This window comes from Sphaeramia orbicularis, chromosome 15, assembly GCF_902148855.1.
Source record: "Sphaeramia orbicularis chromosome 15, fSphaOr1.1, whole genome shotgun sequence".
In the NCBI taxonomy this organism is placed as follows: Eukaryota; Metazoa; Chordata; class Actinopteri; order Kurtiformes; family Apogonidae; genus Sphaeramia; species Sphaeramia orbicularis.
The window spans coordinates 52,914,007-52,937,465 of record NC_043971.1 but is presented as its reverse complement, the minus strand read 5'-3'; the positions used below and the strand labels follow the sequence as shown (position 1 = coordinate 52,937,465).

General features: G+C 36.4%; 1 protein-coding gene across 1 annotated transcript in view; it reads right to left on the bottom strand.

The window, feature by feature from the left end:
* Window positions 1-9,699, bottom strand: part of LOC115433911 (zinc transporter 6-like) — a 76,702-nt gene extending 67,003 nt beyond the window's left edge. The window contains 1 exon segment of the mRNA XM_030155466.1: window positions 9,558-9,699. Coding sequence (XP_030011326.1) covers window positions 9,558-9,699 — 142 coding nt within the window.
* Window positions 9,700-23,459: the final 13,760 nt, after the last annotated feature.

Sequence of the window (23,459 nt, the reverse complement as noted above, 5' to 3'; positions counted from 1 at the left end):
TCTAAGGAAACAAGATGGCGGCTGCTGTAGCGTCAACACAGAGGTCAGTGGGTTGGTGGACGTGAATGAAAGCTGTTGGGTTAAAAAAAAAAAAATGAAGAGAAAAAGAAGAACAAAAAGAAAAAGGGAGACTGTTGGGGTGAGGTGTGGGGGGTGTTGGGGGGGGCGGGGGGGGCTGAACAGAGGCGAAGCAGATGAATGAAACCACACTCCCTCATACATTTCCAGACAGACTTAGAGGCAGATTCTGGGGTCTGGGGTCGGGGGTCGGGGGTCTGGGGTCTGGGGTCTGGGTCTCAGGTCTGGGGTCTGGGGTCTGGGTCTGGGGTCTGGGTCTGGGTCTCAGGTCTGGGGTCTGGGTCTCAGGTCTGGGGTCTCAGTTTCCTTTGATTTCAGATGAAACTGCTTCTATTTCACAAGGTTTATGTTGAACTTTTCATTTTTTTATCAAAATAATTGCAAACAGGGACACAAAATGGCCGGAGATGGAAACAGTGGGCTATCGCCATGGTAACCCCGCACAAGGTAAGTGATGCTCCCTCCTGTTTGTGTTTGTTTTGTCATTTGTTCGCTCCTCCCGGGCCTCGTGAGGGAGTAGGTTTCAGGGCTGCGTTCAGGATCAGCGTCTCCGTTGACACGACAGTTTCTCTGTTTTGACGTCTAATGTCACGCCTGGAGCCCAGAAAACCACCAAAAGATACCATCCATTTTCCACAAATCACAACACAAGTGTAAAAATATGACACAATATGTCACCAAGTCCAAAAATAAGCACAGTTTTTACAGTTTGAAGTAATTTTATGTATGTCTGACTCTAATGTCAAATGGAACTAATTGTGGATAGTCATATTTTCAGATGGAAATAAAAACATTTTCCCTTTATATCAATTAAGACTAAATTGAACACTTTAATTTTAATTCTACTGAAAATTAAAATTAAACCAAGATAACAGCAGCAGTGCAGACAGCTGTCAGCCAGTATTATTATATATTATTGCAAAATAATCTGGATTATTTGTTCCACATAAACTGTATGTAGTTCTGCTGTCAGTTAAATATATACAAAAGCGTAAGTACAGAAAAATAACTTTAAATTTTAGAAAAACAGTAATATTTTATCTAAAATATGATGAAATGTGAAAACACATAATGGTTGAATGATTTGCTTGAAAACGTCATAAGAAATGTGGATCTGTTGTGAAAATTCCACATTATTTCAAAAATCAGATATTCTGAAATAACAGCGTCTGTTGTGGTGACGCAGTGTTTAAAAAAAAAAACGTCATTTATTGTGTCTGGAAAACAAAAATATGAACAGAAATAACAGAAACAGTAAAAGCAGAACCTTGGGTAGTTTGTCTAAACAATTACAGTATTTTATCATTTTCAGACTTTAATTTCTTTTTTATTTATAAGGCAATTTATAGTTTTTAATAGCGTACGTCTCAGAAGTGAATTAATTTGGCAGGACAGGAAGTTTAATTTAAATAATCATAAATAATTAAATTTAGGGTTTTATAATTACAAGTTTGAAAAAAAAATAATGCACACAGAGGAATTTTAATTTAACATAAAATGAACATTTTTGGATTTCTTTGAAAAATGTTAGTCAGTTATAGTAATTGATGATTATTATCAATTTAATAGCAATAGCATATGTATATCTATCTATCTATCTATCTATCTATCTATCTATATATATATATATATATCTCTATATATCTATATATCTATATATCTATATATATATCTATATCTATATCTCTATATATATATATATATATATATATATATATATATATATATATACACACACCCACACACACACACACACACACACACATATATATATATATATATATATATTATATAATATATATACACACACACACCACACATATATATATAATATATATATATATATAATATATAAATATATATATATATATACACACACACACACACAGGTGTAATGAGGGGGAACATCATACAGCATAAAAAACAAAGGATCATTATTTGGTCATATCCCGTATGTTCCATTACTGCCTAGATTTAGTAAAAAAAAAAAAAATTAAAAATAAATAAATATGTATATACATATATATATATATACATACATATATATATATATATATATATATATATATATATATATATATTATATATATATATATATATATATATGTATAGTGTTGCTGTCAAGCTGTTGCTAAATTAAATAGATATTGTTCATATTAATGTTTCACATACACTAGCTACGTTGCAAATTAGTGACTTTATGCAAAAGTATCAAAACTGGCATCAAATTACTCAATCAAACTTTCCAGTCTCAGGGTGCAGATTATTTTATTGATGATAATATTGATCAATTCCTGCAGTGTTAATTTACAACAGTTTACAAGGGGTTAAATGCTTTTTTTTTTTTTTTTTTTTTTTTTTAATTTTATTATTGGCTTTTTTTGTTTTACTTTCAGATCCTTTAAAATGTAAATAGAAAAAAAAAAATTCGAACAAACTCTTCACAAAATGATATAAAGGGGAAAATCAGCAACATTTGTGCGTTACAATGTGTAGGATGAGTGTTCAAATGTGAAATGAGCAGAAAACTGCTTCTGCTTCAAGGAATAATGTCATCTGACAGAGTGTGTGTTTGTGTTTGACCAATCACATGACTGATGAGGTGTCCTGGTCACCACCTGTCAGTCAAACAGAGAGGGCGGGCACTGACACATCAATATTTAATCAGACTCATAATAATAATAATAATAATAATAATTATTATTAGTAGTAGTAGTAGTAGTAGTAGTAGTATTAGTAGTAGTATTAGTATTATTCATTCATTCATTTTCTGAACCTGCTTTATCCTCACTTGGGTCGCAATTCAGCATTTTTTCACCCATCTTTTTTTTCCATAGGAAAACTCACCTACACGCTCACTCTTCACTTTGACATTAATTCTTTGCTTTTTTTACCTCAATAAAATATTTATATCATTACACAACATATCAGAGCTATTGTTACCATATCTGTGCACAAAAAGTTCTGAAAAGCTGCGCTGATGAGGAGATGAGAGAAGTAAGCATTAATAATGAAAAGCTGAAAACAAATTTTCAGCTTTAATGTAACCGTTAGATCAGTGAAAATTCATTTTAGTTTGTTTTAATTCGCTCCACATTGATTTTAGGTCAGTTTGTCAGTTGGTGCCATTGTCGTATGGTGGTAATGATTGTAACGATGTTCTGTTTGATGAAATAATAACCTGAGACGCATTGAATGTATGGTGGGTTGAGCTCTTTATTGAATATTTTGTAAATGTAACGTACCGGGTTTCTATTTAGGTTCTATCTGCGTCTCTACTTGAATAAGCTGATGAACTCCTATTAACATGTGAACACACACATTATTATTTTTCATTGAGAAAAAAACAGCTTCAAAAGGTTTGTTTTCATGGACTTCTTTTCAGTTTGTAGGTTTTTGGTCTGTTTTTGTCTAACTGTATAGACCAGGGGTCTCAAACATGTGGCCAAGGGGCCAAATGCGGCCCACCAAAGGTTCCAATCCGGCCCTGGGATGAATTTGCAAAGTGCAAAAATTCCAGTCAAGGCTGTGGAATTTTAGTTTAGAGTTCAGGTTTATTCAGTTTTTTTTAATTCATGTTCCACATTCAGACCATATGATCCCCAGTAAATAATAATAGCATAATAACCTTCAAAAAATAATGACTCCATCTTTTCTTCTTGGTTGATGTGAAAAAAAATGTTACATTATGCCTATAAATAATACAAACTTCAAATTTTTGTCTTTGTTTTAGTGCAAAAAATAACATTAAATTATGAAAATATTTACATTTACAAACTATCCTGAAACAACAAAATGTGAATAACCTGAACAAATATGAGCAACCTGAAATGTCTGTATTAAATTCAGCACAATTTGAACTCTTTCTTCTGTTCCTCAGTGTTTAGTGTCTTTGTAGATCTGATCCAGAATGCACATGGACTAATGAGAAGTGGAGGAAGAATATTGTTAAAATTGTACTTATTTATCTGGACTTACTTATTTTTAATTTCAGGTTTTTCAGGTTATTCACATCTTTTTTGTTTGAATAGTTTATAAAAGTAAGTATTTTCATAATTTAATATGTTTTTTTTTTGCACTAAAACAAAGACAAACATTTGGAGTTGTCATTATTTACAGGTTATCCTGTTCTTATTTGACTGGGTCTGGCCCACTGCAGACCAAATCAGGCTGAATGTGGAACCTGGAAGAACATGAGTTTGAGAGCCCTGACATAGATAATGAAGAACTTTACCAGTTTGAGTTGAGTGTAGTGGACAGAGAGGATTAAAGTATATTCAACATTTTTAACTGCAGCACAGTTTCATCAAACTATTACACATTAATATTATTGTTAGCAAAAAAAAAAAAAAAAAAAAAAAGATCCAAATACAAACAAGGCAGTGAGGGGACGTTTGTACGAGTAAAGTTTGACTTATGATGAGCAAAGAACAATATTGTATCATGTATAATTACTGTGAAGTGCTTTTATTTGTCTCTTTTGTGTCATTAATGTCCATTCATTTTTCCTCTTCTTCGTCTACTTTTGAAGTCCTACTGCACGGTTGCAAAAGAGACAAATAAAAGAAATAACAAACAGTCTGGAGTCTAAATGACAAAGTTTTCTTGTTTGTTGTTTAACCCTGTTTTTAAAAACCTTCTTGTGTGTTTGGTTGAATGTTTTCTGACATCCCAATACCAGACACACACACACACACACACACACACACACACACACACACACACACACACACACACACACACACACACACAGAGCGGCTGCTACAGGGACTCTACTGCCCCCTGATGGATGTTCCACTGAACACACACATACACACATGCACACACACACACACTGATATGAACACAAACATTACTGAAAAAAAAAAAATTAAAGGTACAATGTGTCACATTTATGGGGATGTAATTATACAATGAAATTGAATATTACGTCTGCATATTAGCTTACATTAGTGAAATCACATGATAGTGTTGTGTGTTTTGGTTCATGGGCCTCTGACTTCCGTTTCCAGATTAACTCCAGATTCACATCATCTTCTCTGATCTTTGTTTAACATTAGTTTCCACAGCGTGAACAAACACACTGGTACTTCACCATCCATATGAAGTTTCCTCCCTGACTCCAATTCACCAGCTCACAAACGTATATTTTGCACTCGTTATAAAACTGTCTAATTTGCACTGCATAAAGGCGAGGCAGACTTATTAGTCTAGCACAGTTCATACACAGGGCAATTCACAGTGTTTTACAAAAATGGAAAAGAGAGATTAAAAACACACAATTACAATTAAAACATAATCAATAAAACATAAATAATAATCAGTTAAAACAAAGTGAAAGGTCAGAGGTCAGACAGAACCCTTTCAGTTGTTCTATGCACAGTTTCAGCCTGGACTGAAACACTGTCAGAGTACAGGTCTGTCTGACATCATCAGGAAGACTGTTCCACAGTTTAGCTGCATAGAACTGAAACACATAGAACTGCAACACATAGAACTGAAACACAAAGAACTGAAACACATAGAACTGCAACACATAGAACTGAAACACATAGAACTGCAACACATAGAACTGAAACACAAAGAACTGCAACACATAGAACTGCAACACAAAGAACTGCAACACATAGAACTGCAACACATAGAACTGAAACACAAAGAACTGCAACACATAGAACTGCAACACATAGAACTGAAACACATAGAACTGCAACACATAGAACTGAAACACATAGAACTGCAACACATAGAACTGAAACACATAGAACTGAAACGCAGCTTCACCTGTTTAGTCCTGACTCTGGGCACCAGCAAAAGACCAGTCCATGAGGTTCTCAGGGTCCGAGATGGTCATGTGGGACCAACATGTCACAGATGTACAGATGTAAAAAAAAAAACTGTATTTGCACTACAATTATTATATATATATATATATATATATAATATATATATATATATATTTATATATATATATACATTTACAGTGGGTTTTACATTATGTATAACGTACAGATAGTGCAAATTGAAGTATTTAAACAGTGAGTGGATATTTACAGAAATACAGTCTGTACAAATATTTGTTTGTGTGCGCATATATATATATATATGTGTGTGTGTGTGTGTGTGTGTGTGTGTATATATATATACATATATATATGTGTATATATATATATATATATATATGTGTTTGTATATATATATATGTGTGTGTGTGTATATGTATATGTATATATATATATATATATATATATATATATAGATATATATATATATATATATATATATATATATGCGCACACAAACAAATATTTGTACAGACTGTATTTCTGTAAATATCCACTCACTGTATAAATACTTCAATTTGCACTTTCTGTACGTTATACATAATGTAAAACCCACTGTAAATAATATCTACATAAACAGATATTTTAATAGACTGGACCCACTCACCCACTCACTGTATAAATACTTTCTGTACAGTACTCCACCTGTAAAGCCACTGTAATCTCCACCCCACTGTTGTCTCTGTCTCCAGTGGACTGTTGGTCTGGATTGTGTCCAGGTCCACATGTTGTTCTGGGTTCACGTCAGAACTGTATGTCATGAGCAATGTAAAAACTGAGTGGCCAAATTCCTTGTATGTTTTTTTTTTTTTTTTAAATTATTTTACCTTTATTTACCAGGAAAAAGATCCCATTGAGATTAAGAACCTCTTGTCCAAGGGAGTCCCGGCCAAAGACAGCAGAACACAACAACACAGTTACCACATGCAGTTTACCTCTGACACACGTACCTGCCACTAAAGCGGATTCTGATCTGTTTCATTTCAAAGTCACAAACTCATCACTTACTCGTTCTTACTCAGGGTGTCCCCATTTCCTAATTAGGTTACATGTAAAAACAACTCGTGTTAGAGAACCGTTTGGAAGAAGAGCCAAAATAAAGAAAACTAAGAGACAAAAGATGAATGAACACAGTAATGGGACGATGAACCCTGGTCTGTGATGTGTGAACCTAAACCTGGCCCTTCTGAGGTCCGGACAGCCAACCAGGATGCAGATGGGGGGGTACCAAGGTTCGAATAGTTCTGGATTTTTCATTATAGTTTAGTTTTATTTAGTTTTGACTTTTTTTTTCTTTAATTCAGTTAGTTTTAATTTGATTTTAGAGCAGGTTTGCTACTTTTTATTGGTTTTCATTTTTTTTCTAAATGTTTAGTTTAGTTTTAGTTTTTTTCAAATCTTTTCTCTTCTTCTCTGTCGTCGTATTCAAATAAATCCCAGACAGGACTCTGCTGCTTTCTCCCAACTTTAGTCTGCATGTTTCCAGGTAGAGTGGGGACCAGAAGACGACCAAACGACAAGTGACGAGAAGTGACGGACCGTGAAGAGCCGTATGGTGCTGTTAGCTAAAATTGCTAGAGCGAAATAAATTGCTTTCGTAATAATCTGACGTTGACAAAGACGAAAACGAAGGGAATTTTATCCAGAATTTTTATCTGTTTTAGTTAGTTTTGTAAACACACCATACAGTTTCAGTTAGTGATCTTTTTTTTTTTCTTTTAATTCTAGTTTTTATTTATTTCAGTTAACGAAAATGTTTTTACAGTTCTAGTTTTCGTCCTTTCATTAGTTTTCATTAACAATAATAACTTTGACACGAGGACACACAACCTGATATTACAAAGAACTACAGGAGGAGGCAGCAATCCAACATGGGCAGTAAAGAAACAGGAAATGCAGAAGAAGAAGAAGAAGAAGAAGAAGAAGAAGAAGAAGAAGAAGAAGAAGAAGAAGAAAAAGAAGAAGAAGAAGAAGAATGGCAGGTGAATGCAGATGATACTGGATTTAATGGATGTGATGTTTTGTTTTGTATTTTTCAGTGGACAACTCTCCCATGTCATTCCATATTCATTCGTGCAGTAGCAGCAGGACTGCTCTGTCTGAGAACAGCTGGGGTTTATGTGCTATTATTTTGTAGGATTCAATATTCACTTCGAACAGGGCTGTCAAACTCATTTTAGTTTAGTTCCACATTCACCCCAGTATGATCTGCAGTGGGCCGAATCAGTAAAATAATAACAGTGAAAAAGGTAAAATTACATTATGATAATGTTTACATCTACATCATTTCCTTAAAAATCTGAATAACATGAACAACTTGAAATGTCTTAAGAAAAACAAGTGCAAGTTGAACAATATTCTGCCTCAGTTTATCAGTTTATCATTTACACATGTGCATTACAACTTACATTACAGTTACAAATACACAAAACATTTAATAACAGGCAGAATATTAGTAAAACTGCATTTACTTAAGACATTTCAGGATGTTCATATTCAGGTTATCCACATTTTTTGTAAAATTAGAGTTTGTTAATATAAACATTTTCATGTAATTTTACTTTTTTACACTAAAACAAAGATAAAATCTGCAGTTGTCATTATTTATAGGTTATTGTGATTATATTTCACTGCTCTGACCAGTTGACATAATATTAGTCTGTACGTAGAACCTGAATTAAAATGATTTTTACAGCACTGATTGTTAATATCTTCAGTGTAATTTTTGCATTTCACAAATTCATCCTACGGGCCAGATTGGAAACCCTGGCGGGCCAGTTTTGGCCCCCGGGCCACATGTTTGACACCTGTGACTTAGAACATGAGCAGTTTTTGTATTTACTTGTAGAAATATTCCAGTTATAAATATTGATCTTTCCTGCATGAAAGAGAGAGTAAACCTTCAGGCTAAATCTGACTGATGTCATCATGGTTCCATCATCCACACAGCGGTGAAAAATACAAACAGTCATGTTGAAAACAGATTTTATGGCACGGGAACAAATTTTACGAAATACAGACTTTATACTTTACTTAAAGCAAGTTGGAAACATTGAAAATTTAAATATTAAAGAATAACAGGATCTGAGACTATGAACCCACTGACTCCTTATCCACATAGTAAATGTAGAAAAGTATTTTTACTATAAACTAGTATCATACCACAGTTGTTTATTCTAAAGGTACAATATTAAGCCTTGTGTTTCATTTCTTTTTATAACTAGAGCCTCATATATATTTTACTTTGAAAAAAGTACAATAGAAACAGTGTTTGAAAAAGAAAATACAATTTATTCACATCTCAGTTCTGTGAGCAGAATATTAACAAAAACAAACAAACAAAAAGCCCAGTCCATTTGTTACAAAATAACTCAGGATATAAAATGGCCTTTAACCCATTTTGATCAATTTCTTCCTTAAAGTTTCTAGCGCTCTGGACACCATTTTGAAGCAAGAACACAAAAATTCACTGAATTGGGGTTAAAGCAAATAAATTGTTACATGAAAGAATATTGAGACAACAGACCGCAGTCGTCCAAAGCCTTACCCCCTGCTGTGTGACCAACAGAAGAATTCCCAAAGCTTATATATGTTTAATCCTTTCTCATGTTAGGTTACAACCAATCGATTGGTTACGTCTCAACTCCACCTCTATACTCATTCTACCTGACACAGTCAAAGGAGGACACATGGACAGTGAAGGATTCCTTAAAGAGAAGGCAGACAGGAAGTCTGACTCATCAGTTTGTAGACTGAAGGAAAACAATGAGCTCGACATGTTTGACAAGTTCCACAGCAGGGGTCCTTAGTTATGCAGTGTTTAAAATGGGAATACTGGACACTGCCACATTTCACTTTTCTTCGTCATTAGCTGCTGGCTTGATAAAACTGTGGAAGGCTACTGCTTGAATAAGTTGATGTATGGGCATAACAGAAGGCTGTGATTTCAATAACACGACCTGAGACACAGTCAGATTACACTCTAAAAAATGATACGTTGGCTCAACGTAAAAAATTGAGGTAACAATTTCCATAAATCTTTTTAAGTTATTTCAACTTCGCCATAATTGCAAAATGGTGCTCAGTTCTGTCTAAAACAGCTTTTTAAATGTAGGTTTGTCACTGGCATCAGTTTTTTCACTACCAGTGACGTGAATGTAGTGGATATAAACTGCTGAGTCTGAATTGTTTTAGTTCCAATGTTCCCTGAAGGCAACATGAGCGGGGAGGGTCCCTAAACTTTTTGTTATGCTGTCACTCATGATTCCACACCCCTCTCATTTGAGGCCACGCCCCCCATGCCACATCAGGGCCAAAAGTTGAACAATTGAAAAAAGAGATTTGAAAGTGAAAAAAGATTTGAAAGTGAAAAAAGATTTGAAAGTGAAAAAAGATTTGAAACTGTAAAAAATACAATCTGAATCTGAAAAGATAAAACATGCAACTGAAAAAAATACAAGCTAAAAAATTAAAATATATTTGAAAGTGAAAAATGAAAATAAATAATTTATTCAAAAGAATTACCAAAGTGAATAAAAATTATATTTAACCTGAAAAAATTTTCATACACTTATTTTTAATTTGCATACATTGTATTTTTCAAAATTCAAGATCAAAACTTAAATTTTCAGTTTTAAATTAAATTTTTTCATATACAAAACTTATGGCCCCAGATTGGCTCCATATAACACCTGGTTTTTGGACAGTTCTTTTACTGAGTACTGATGATTTTACTGCTGACTTTATTATCATGGTTCATGAGTTTTTTTGTTTCAGATTGAGAGATGTAAACCAGCACATGAAAGAAAATGTGATAATGGACTCAATAAATGATCTATAAACCAAAGTCCTCAGAATCTGTGCACCTGGAACTGAGCTGGTTTCCTCAGGACAAACAGACGCTGCTGACCTCTATCACACTGTCAATGAAGTATCAACTATTAACTCAACCACCTTGTTTTTTGTTGAATTGTTGTGGAATCAACAATAATTTGTGTTTGTGTTTTGTCTCAGTTTAAAAAATATAAATGTTTGTATGTTGTATATTTCTCAGACTCTATGACTGACTTCTGTTCAGTTCTGATGGATTATGAAAAACACAATAAAACACGATCTTACAGATTTATTGGACCAGTATGAATCAGCTGATCTGACAGTTTGCTCCTCTGTGGAAACAGTTTAGCATAAATCAAACTGAACAGTCCAGCTCTGACTGGCGTTAGATTAGTAGATACACTGTAAGCCCAGACTTTGTATTTACTAAAATGATTTAATTACACTGTACTTAAATGATTTCAGTTTTATTCCATTACTATAAAATGTTCAGTATATTCTACTAATTTGTAGACAGAGTCGAAAGTTTGAAAAAGTTTCAGTTGAATGGATTTAAATCTCTAAGTTTTAGTCCTGACCACACCTTTTTATCTATGCATTGCATTGTGGGTACTGGGCATGTTGTTGTAAATGTGTTCTTTTTCTGTGCAGAGGTTCAGTGGGTTGTGCTGTTAGTGTTCATTTGGACTGAATGTGTGCATGTCAGTGTTTATTGGCCTTTTTGTTTGTTTTTGTATTTTTGTACAGCTGCACCATGAGTCAGAGCCAGAGGAAGAACTATGGGTTTACTGTTCAGCTATATTCGTCCTCTTCCAGTGGAACTCTTAATGCCTTGCCAAATTAAAAGCACTTCCTGTGCTGACATTTTACATTAAGCTAACTTCCTGCATAACTTCAATCCCTGCTACAATATAAAAAGTTATTACAAATCCATTTATATTGCTGAAGATTTTAATTTAAATCAACTTGGAATTAAGTCTAATTAATTGATGATATCAAGTCTAATGATTAAACAAAGCAATTGACATTGCAACAAATTTTAAGTTAAATTCACATGACATTTAGTGTGTTGTACTTAAAATAGCAATACCATTCAAATCAAGCATTTCAGTTTAATACACACAAGTTTTCATTATTCATTACTTAATTTTCTTAAGTCAATGAGTTACCTCAGATTTTTTAAGTAAACTCAACTTATCCAGTCTGACAGTGTAGTATTAAAAAACTCTATGATAGTGTCAAATGTAGTGTATTCACCAGCCTCAGACAGCAGTATAAAGTACAGGTGTGCAGGTGTACTTCTGTGGGTACATTCAGTCTATAACCAACCTGCTGAATCCTGACACAAACAACTGAGTTAAAAGATGTTAAACATTAAATTCACATTAGTTAACCCAGTGGTTTCCAACCTTTTTTGGCTCATGACCCCATTTTAACATCACAAACTCCTGGCGACTCCAGACATTTAAAATGGAGACTTTTTTTTTTTTTTTTTTGGCTACAACTAATTTGTTCTTGATCATGTAATAGTTTTCTATACTATGTTGCAAATAAACATTCATTTTAGAGGACATTTAGTCTATATAATGTATACTATTGTGGACAGAGGCAGTAAATCCAGGTGTAGATTACTGCACAAAGGGAGCATTTGATTTTCCTTGGTCAGGATCAGTCCAGTCAGTCCAGCTGTGATTTACAAGGAGGACAATTAATACTGAACAAACAAGAACTGAAACTATGAATTATGAAAGAGCTGCAGCATCTGAAACTGACCACAGTGAACATTTGACACAGAAACAGAACCACAGTGCTGCAGTTTCAGAGTTTGTCACGTCTTTTATGATTGTCTCTGTCAACTCACCATATATTTTTATTCGTAAAGTTTTGTTTTTATCAGTTACTAGAAATTAGGAATGCTGATACCGATACAAGTATCAGTATCAGCTCCGATACTCAGTGTGTGTACTCGTACTCGTACTTGTAAAAGATATCTGATACAAATGCGCTGATACCACTTACGGCCGTGTGACATTCCCAGTTCAGTGCAGCAGGTACGAGGAGGAGGAATAATGTGTGTGAGTGTGAAGAGTGTGGAGATGGAACCAAAGAAATGAGGGTGATAAAAGTAACGCTGACTGACAGTACCGTTCCAGACACAGACAGATACAGACGCAGTGTTCTGTCCGTCCTCTGCGTACATTCCATCTGTTTACTAGGTGCTGGCGGATGCATAAACAGAATGAGAATACCAGCGGGAGTACGGAGCGGTGCGGACCGCTGCCAACAGAAGTGAAAACCAAACTTATCCCTCATTTGTCTTTTCTCTTCCTGCTGAAGCTAAACTTTTAAACCTTACCAGAGAAAACGCTGCAACATTAGTATCACATTAGTGTTCCCTCTGTCGTCTCCATGTTTGTTATTACTGACTTTCTTCTTCTCATTAAACTTTCCTCTTCTTCGTGGTATTTGTCCAGTATGGTTAATTCAGAGCGGCGCCCCCTGGTGGATTAATTGACAAACGCTCATTCCAACACATTAAATGTCAGCAGCAGCACTTTGTTCCAGTCAGACTAATGACAACGACAATAAAGCACATTTACAAAAGGAACGAACAACTGGAATGGGATTATTAAATACTAGTATCGGTACACAGTATCGGCAAGTATTCAAATGTAAGTACTCGTACTCGGTCTGGAAAAAGTGGTATGGGTGCATTCCTACTAGAAATTTCAGGCGACTCCATTTGAATTTCAGGCGACCCCACGTGGGGTCCTGACCCCAGGGTTAAAAAACACAGAGTTAACCTAATTAGGTTAGCATTAGCATTAGTTAAAATTCAGTAAAGTTTGAAGTATTTGGATGTATTTAAATATTGTACCTACCAGTGCAGTACTTGTATAAGTGTGTGTGTGTGTGTGTGTGTGTGTGTGTGTGTGTGTGTGTGTGTGTGTGTGTGCACCGGTCCTGGACTGGCCCGGACCAGACGGACCAGGGAGACAGTTTGGCGGGGGGCCAGAAGCCGACAGGGCCCCGAGACGTTGCATGCACTGACCTGGAGACGGACCTGTCGCTGAGCATCACTGTCAAACACACAGCAGCCAATAGGGTTAGAGTGTGTGTGTGTGTGTGTGTGTGTGTGTGTGTGTCAGGCTGAAGTTTCAGATCACTTAGTGTTCTGTGGTTTGTGTGCTAATCTGAAACACTCTGCGGGTTAACTAAGCTCTGGGATTGGACGTCTCTCTGTTGAATTCCTCTTTGGACCAGTCACACGTTCATCTCCAGCTTCTCTTCACTGTGTGATCATTCAGTCGACCGTGGCTGAAAGACCAAGAGTTTTCTGTCCAACTTCTAATTAGCACTAAACACAAAGTGCAGCCAAAAACATAAAAGCCTGGCTGAAAGGTCAGTGTGAGCCCAGTTTAACGCCGGTCCATCAGAGGCTTTTAGTTGTTGAGATGTTTTTTTTTACACTGGCATTGTCATGGTTGTTTTCCCAACACTAACACACACACATAATGGAGGTCATGTTGTGGGACCAGGGGTTCATGGCCTGAAAGGGACATTTGACACTGACAACAGTCCTCCTGTGTTCTACTGCAACCAAACTGTAAAACGATGGTGGAACCATCTACCGACTACTACCAGAACAGGGGCGTCCCTACCTGTCCTCAAGAAGCTCCTGAAGACCCAGCTCTTCAGAGAGCACCTCCTGTCCACACACTTTCAAACATTCCATTTTAAATGTATTACCACTGGGGGGTGGGAATCGAGAACCGGTTCTTTTTGAGAACTGGATCCCAGTAGCTCGATTCCTTGGAATCGTTTGTCTGTCTGCTTAACAATTCTGCTTATCGACTCCGCCTTCGTTGCACATGCACGATGATGTCACGCTTACGCTGCATTGTTTTGGTCAGAACGTGGTCAACATGGCGTTGAGACAGAAACGGTCCAAACAGACCACACCAGGTCTAAACAGACCACACCAGGTCCAAACAGACCACACCAGGTCTAAACAGACCACACCAGGTCCAAACAGACCACACCAGGTCCAAACAGACCACACCAGGTCCAAACAGACCACACCAGGTCTAAACAGACCACACCAGGTCTAAACAGACCACACCAGGTCCAGTTGAACTCTGTCAAAGCTTCCATTTCTTCTAAAGGTGGAATCCCTCCAGTCTGTTCAAACATTCGTCCACCTGTGATTCATGTGATTCTCTACTCAGAGGTGTTTGTGAATCTAGCAGCAGAGTGAACACCAGGTCGTCATCTTGGCCCAGTTCTGGTTCCGGTGCGGGCAACAAACGTCGTACCTCCTCAAATACAAGTTTCCGAAGGTAGAGGAAAGGAAATGAGGAGCACAACAACAGGAGACGAGCAGAGTCGAACCGGTTCAACGTAGTGGAAATGCAGCAACAGAGGAATTAGTAAAGAGTCTGGAGTTTCACTCCCCCTCCCCCCCTGCCCCCCAAAACCGGGCCCAGCGTCATCAGTTCTTATTATTTGTTCATACTGTATATGTTCTATTTTCTGTGCAGATGGAAATATAAAAGACAGTTCATGCAAACACACCTGTTTGTACTCTTTTATTCCCTCTACTAATGAAAATCAATAAGAGAATTGGATCAATAAGCAAAATTGATAATGGAAGCAAAATCGTTAAATTCTTATTAATTCCCATCCCTAATTACCATGTTTATTCTGTTGTTTTTACTTAGTATTTTTAGTTCACTGTTTAAGTGTACAGCTGCTTTTATGTCTTTTTAATCTCTTGTATTTTAATCTATTATTTTGATTGTTATTCTTCTGCACGACACTTTTAATTGTACAGCTGTTTCATGTTTTTAATCTATTCTTGTATTTTTCTTTCATTTTTAGTTTTTCCCTGTAAGTCACTTTGGAAAAAAGCATCTGCCAAATGCATAAATGTAATGTAAATGTAATGTAAAACCACCTTTCACCTCACATTATTCACACAAACACAGGGAGGTTCAGGAGAATTTCATAAGGTGCACAGATCTGCCTTTAACAGTGAACAGCAGAGAACACCAGTGTTAAACCACTAACAGAAACTCATCCCACAGTTTCACTCACTTTTCTCCAGTTACCACTGACGAGCAGACTAATTCATGGATAACCAAGTATACAAGGACAGATAAGAACACAGCTGAGGCCCTGATGGGGAGCTTATGAGGTAGTTGAAAACCTCACAGACATGAGAACAGAGTCACTGTGTGTGTTGGGTTTCATTTACCGCTGTGTCAGATTCTCAGCGTTTTAAAACTGAAGAAGCCCAAGAGTCTGGACGGAGTCAAGTCTGGTACGAACAGAGTGAATGTGGGGTTAAGGGTTCTGAAGGACCTGATTGGACATGGATCTGTGTCAACAGGTGAGGGGGGTGGAGCTAATGCAGAGGAAGGAGGAATGTTCAAGTAGGCTCTTAATACATCAACCATGGATTTGATTCCAAACGATGACATTTGATTTCTTTCAAACAGTTTCATTCATCCATCACCACTGCTGTGTTATGTTTGGGCACTCACTCCAACACTGACAAAGATGAAAACGAAGGGAATTTTATCCATAATTTTTATACGTTTTAGTTAGTTTTGTAAACACACAATACAGTTTCAATTAGTTATCATTTTTTTCTTTTAATTATACTTTTATTTACTTCAGCTAACAAAAATGTTGTTTCAATCTTACTTTTTATCATTTCGTTAGTTTTCGTTAACGATAATAACCTTGGTGCCAACACAAGAACCCACATCCAACACATCAGTGATGCAGGACATAACCCCACCCCCCAGGCAAAATGCCCCCAAAAGTAGGAGTCCCATTATGTTTGCATAGTGTTACCATGACGACCAGCCACACCGAGGGAGGACTGTACATGTCACAGTCAAAAAAGTTAAGTCAAGTTCAGCAAGTTCAGCTGATACCGGTGACATAAAAACAGCATAAAGCCAAATCAGCCAATGCTAAACAGTTCACTGGACAATTTCGCACCGTTTCATTTTAATTCTGCACAATACAGTTCAATTCAAAATAATATAATGTCATGTCATTCAATAGAGGTTCCCAAATGTTTCCAGCTCAGAACCCATATTTACAAAATGAAATCATGAATGTCTACATTTTTAGTGGCTCACCATGAAAACCACGTCAATATTTATGTTAATATATATGACAAAAGTCTATATATACGACATAAGTCAGTATAGATGATAGGGCTGGGTATCATGGCCAATTTCCTGAATCAATTCGATTTCGATTCATAAGGTGCTGAATTGATTAATTGCGATTCGATTTGATTCAATTCAGTATTAATTGATTGATCAGATTCATTTAGTGATACCACAGTACAATTTTGAGTTGTGACTTGATCATTTGACTACTGCAGCCATGCAACACAGAATCAATATTGATATTAGAAAGGAAATAAATCTGACATTTCAGCAGTAAACAGATGAATCTGCTCTGAAATAATGAACACAAACATGTCCATGTTTCTCCAGTGGCTCAGAACGGACTTCTTCGTCATCTTTATTCTGTTTTATACCTGGTGCTTCCAGCCTTAGGGACATTACTGTCACCCTGGGGCACTGACACCAGCTTTAACCCCCCTGAAACAGAATCATGTTGGGCCCTTGGTACAAGAAACTCACTGGAGGGGGAGGGTGGGCGGAGCTTTGTGATTTCTGCTTTACTATTCCTCTAACTCCGCCCTCAGCCACAGGTGATTAAAGTTAATATTTCTAGAATGACTGGCTTCTGTGACCCGCCTCCGCCGGCCAGTTCCTCCACACTGCAGGTTCCAGTTTGAGGCCTGGAGGACCACCCACAGAGGGGTTTGCCCCACCCTTCCTCCATGTTCCTCCCGCACCAGAACCTCTCCGTGAGGGGCTCGTGAGATGGAGCCAGCCACGCTTCTGCGTCAGCGGTTTCCAGGTCATTTACTTGCAGTCCTGCTCTGAAAAATGGATCTCCTCCACCATGAATTGATTACACAAAATTAAAATAAATCAATCCAAAATTGATCAAATCGTTTTTTTTTTTTACCCAGCCCTAATAGATGACATAAGTGAATATATACAAGACTAGTGTGTTGACCTGTGGGGAACCAGGGGTTCTAGATCCTCTGATCCAGTTCATTCCTTTATTTTCTTGATAAACTTCCAGTTGAATAACCTCTCAGCTGACATGTCTGTTTCTGCACATGGCCCTATTGTTTGCCCACTATTGTAACCCACATCAGTGATGGTTCTATGATTCTGGGCAAACCAACGTCAGGCTTCTAAGGCGACTGTGTTCCAAAATGACCAAGATTTCCCAAAATATTGGTCCTGTCAACTTGTCATTCTCACTAGTCTGTTCCTTGAGCAAAAAGACACAAGTATGACAAACTGCCGCAGTCAGCTCTGTACGGACTCCACGTCCCTTTTATAACGTAGATAAGTTCATATATACGACACAAGCCCGCTCATGTGTTTTTTTTCCCTAAATGTGCAAATGTGACAGTTTGAAATCATGTGAATGTGCCTTATTTTTGGTCCTGCCTACCTCCACAGCTGCTCCGACCTTCATAGCCACCACATTCAGGTCATGTGTTTGGTTTTGTGCCCTCATTTAGCCCCTCTGTGCATCTCCTTCCTCACACAGCGACAACCCCCCCCCCCCCCCCCCATCAGCCCTGTGGCGGTTTACTGTTGTATGGAAACACAGCTAACCCTGGTGCCCTCTGAGTGTTTCTGCTAAACCAGGCGCCCCATCTGTCCATGTATCCACCCATTCACAGTCAATACATCACCTATTGTTGGTGTGGGGGGGTGGGGGGTGGGGGGGCACGTATGTCAACACACACATACATACAGCTGCAACTGAAACGTATCAGACTCTGTTATCGACTATCGCTTGGAAGAGAAGTAGAATTGTTCCTCCTACAACAACTGTCAGAGCGGATGAACCCCGACCGCAGCCTTTTCCTAACCCTAACCTGAACCCAAATCCTGCAGAGCTTTTGGATATTTGAGTCTGATCTGTGGGATTTTCATCCATTTCACTTAAGGTTCAGTTTTTGGGGAGAAATAATCAAGTCCTCAAATATTAAAGATAAACAGTGAAGGTGGATGGAAATGGACTCAGAATGAAACAACCAAGAACCAACATGAAAACATGCAAATCAGACAGCAAAACGGAAAAGGACCAGTAAAAAGGATCATTTCACAGGACGTATTTCCTGCAAATCTATCAAGAATGATTGTCTGCATCTGTGTTTAAAGTAGGCATGTAACAAAATGAAAATTTCATATCATGGTTATTGTGACCAAAATGATCACAGTTATCATTATTATCACGGCATTATTGAAATTGTGCTCAAAATGTTCAGAAAGTATTAAAACACACACTGAAATAATTGAACAGAGTTGTATTTTTAAAAAAAACAAAAAACAAATAAAATAATAGGCACAATGTACCTTCTGTTGGAAGAAACATTCAAATATTAACCCTTCAGGGGTGTGAGCCTATTTTTGTGGAAGTGTATTGCATTCACACAAAAAGGTAAATTCAGTTCTGTTTTTCCAAATTAACGAGATACTGTTTTCTGAAAAAATTTAAATTCGGCTCTGTTTTTACAAGATAATTATCTTGTTAATTCAGAAAAACAGAGCCGGATTTATTTTTTTATGTGAATGCAATAGGCTTCCGTATTTTTTGTCCATTTTTCAGTCCTTTTGATTTTGTCTTTATATACTATATAAACAAATGTTTACTATACCCATGTTTGTTTGTTTTTTTTTCAGCACAACTCCATCTATATCATCTGTCAATTATTCGTTCACTTTAACCTACTATATCAACATAAAAGGACAGAAAACACAAAAAAATATATAAAATCCAATTTGAAAAATGTATATACTTTATTGCCTAAATAACACACAGATGCTTAACAAACCTTTTCAAAGACTTTAAAAGTGAATATTGGTTCCAAATATTAGGTATAGAAAATCAAAATTGTAATAAATTAAAGCTATACTCAAATATTTGACATAAAAGCAGATCTTTACATAGGGTTTTTTCCTCTAACAGTGCGGTAATCAAACACGGTTATTATGATAATTAGAATTTAAACAGTAATACTAACCGTCTGCAATTTTACCACAGTTTATGGTTATACCGGTAATCGTTTCATCCCTAGTTTAAATGTAAAAGTGTTAAATGACATAATAATAAACAGTATTTCACATGACTGAGAACATGTGGTTGGATTAACTGTGTTTGCTAAAATGATCATTTGTGTTCCTTTCCCCATGACAAACGTGTTAAAGGATCATACAGCTGCTGTTTATGTGTATTAATGCAACCAGTGAGTTTTATAATAGGATGGTCTGTTCTTTCAAAGACATTCTGCCATTTCTATCAAGTGATCCTTTTACACACAAATCATTCATCTGGAAAACAATCCTCCCATTAATCTAGCCCAGGGGTGTCAAACTCATTTTAGTTCAGGGGCCACATGCAGCCTAATATGATCTAAAGTGGGCCAGACCAGTAAAACAATACAAAAAATAGGATAAGAGCTTAGAAATAATGTCAGCTCCAAAGTTGATCTGTTTTTGAGTGAAAAAGAGTCAAATTCCATAATGAAAATGTTTGAAAATGTAAATCAGCTGAAGGTAACAGACTGTGTGTCTGTGTGGAGTGTGGGTTCATTCAGTGACTCTGAACACGTCAAACAGCATCAACATCAAACCAAACAAGTTCAAGTTCAGCTCGACGGCGCCGCCCTGCAGCCGTGGAGCCCACACTGCACCACACCTCCACCTCTGACCTCTGACCCCCGACACACAAAGGGGCGGTTCCAGCGGAGTTGACGGACAGGAAACAGTCTGCGCTCTTCACACCCACACAAAGGCTGCATTGTCTCCTGTTCAGTCTGTGGAACGTGGACAAATACGAGGGGAACGTCTTCAGTCCCGTCGTCAACGCTGTCCACGTTTATGTTCAGTTAATTTAACCCCTCGTATTCACATGTCCACGGTGGATCCTGCCCTCCAACACCCCCCCCCCCCCCACCCCAGAAAATGGAGGGTTGGCTGGATTCCTCATATTTACAGATATTATTGTTTGCTGACACTTAAATAAAATGTAGAGACACTTAAATTTCATGCACCGTGCTCACTCCAGTGCACAGCTCTTCTGCAGCTGTTCTCTGGTATATTCATGGGTTTGGTTGTTTCACTTCCATTTCAGCCAACACAGTGGACACTTCTGCACCATCTCATACACTGCAATCCATACCATTACTATAATTTTGTTTTTCTTGATAAACCTGATCTGCAGAGACATGCTTTTGTGTAAATCAGTTGCTAATTGTTATTAGACTGTAATTAACAGTTTTCTTGAACAAAAAGGTTTTGGGTTTTTTTTGCAAATTATCTCCATGAAGTGAGTAATAACTAGTATTAGAGTATGTTAAAATGTGAGGAAACATCTGATTAGTGGCATTAAAAATGTTTTTATTTCATAGTTTTCACACAGTATACCACTTTCTGATGATGGGTTTTATATACATGTAGGGATGTAACGATATGAAAGTTTCATATCATGGTTATTGTGACCAAAATTATCACAGTTATCATTATTATCATGGTATTGTTGAAATTGGGCTCAAAATGTTCAAAAAGTACTAATACACACACTGAAATAATTTAACCAAGTTATATTAAAAAAACAAAAAACAAAAAAAAAAACAAGCAAATAAAATAATTGGCACAAAGTACCTTCTGTTGCAGAAACATTCAAATATTAACCCTTAGTGGTCTGAGCCTATTTTGTCCGTTTTTCAGTCCTTTTGATTTTGCCTTTATATACTATATAAACAAATGTTTACTATATCCATGTTTGGGATCTGTTTTTTTTTTCAGCACAACTTCATTTATATCATCTGTCTATTATTTTTTCCACTTTAACCTACTATAAAAACATAAAAGAACAGAAAACACAAAAAATATATAAAATCAGATTTGAAAAATGTATATAATTTATTGCATAAATAACACAAAGATGCTTAATGAACCTTTTCAAAAACTTTAAAAGTGAATATTGGTTCCAAATATTAGGTATAGAAAATCAAATTTGTAATAAATAAAAACTATACTCAAATATTTGACATAAAAGCATAGCTTTACATTTTGTTTTTTCCCCTAAAAGTGTGGTAATCAAACACGGTTATCATAATAATTGGAATTTAAATGGTAATACTAACTGTCTGCAATTTCACTGCGGTTTATTGTTATACCGGTAATCGTTACATCCCTAAATACATGTTTCTTTGCTGATAGTGCGCCTAAATTTCATTGTACATTCTGTATAATGACCAAGGTTATTATCATTAACGAAAACTAACGAAATGACGAAAACTAGAATTGTAAAAACATTTTCGTTAACTGACGTAAATAAAAACTAGACTTAAAAGAAAAAAATGATAACTAATTGAAACTGCATTGTGTGCTTACAAAACTAAAACATGTAAAAAATTACGGATAAAATTCCCTTCGTTTTCATCTTTGTCAATGTCGGATTGATACAAAATCAATTTATTTCGATTTTAGCTGCAAGCACCATACGACACTTTTTAGTCCGTCACTTGTGGTTTCCAGTCGTCTTCTGGTCCCCACTCTACCTGGAAACATGGAGACTAAAGTTGGGAGAAAGCAGCAGAGTCCTGTCTGGGATTTATTTGAATACGACGACAGAGAAGAAAAGAGACGACTAACCTAAAACTAAACTAAAAGTACGCATTTAGAAAATAACAAAATCTAATAAAAACTATCAAACCTGCTCCAAAAACGAAATAAAACTAACTGAATTAGAGAAAAAAAAGTCAAAATGAAATAAAACTAAACTATAATGAAAAATCCAGACTATTATAACCTTGATAATGACAATAAACAAGTATCTTATCTTTATGGTCCCGGTCCTGTGGCGGTGGTTTGGACCAAAGGTGGACTCGAGCAGGGCCGTCAAACTCAGTTCAGGGGCCACATTCAGACCGAATATGATCTGAAGTGGGCCGGACCAGTAACATAATAACGGTTTAAAAAAGTAAGATTACATTATGAAAGTGTTTACATCTACAAAGTTTCCTTAAAAATGTGGATCACATGAACAAACTGAAATTTCTAAAGAAAATATAAGTGTAATTTTAACAATATTCTGCCTCAGTTTATTATTTACACACGAACATTCCAACGTACAGACCACAGTGGATCTACAAATACACAAAACATTGAGTAACAGACAGAATATTGGTCACATCACCCTTGCTTCGCTGACGACATTTCAGGTTGTGCATATTTTGTGTGAAAGGGTGGTTTGTAAACATTAACATTTTTATGGTTGAACATGTGACACTCCTAGAATTTAATTCCACGCCGGGTCGACAAATGCTTGAGCGTGCTGCTGGTATTTGGACGCTTACATGAAGTTACAGCACGACACTGATTACACGCAGCATTATTGTCGTCTCTTCTGGTGAAATGTAGCCAAGCTGTGGATCGCTTATTCCTGGCTGTTTAAACATTTCATGTCATGTGATGTAATTATGTACCACGACGTGATGTAGGGAAAACCAGAAAACATCGTGCTGGGAAATGAGAGAATCATTAAGAACTGATCACGCTGGAGGTGTACAATTCC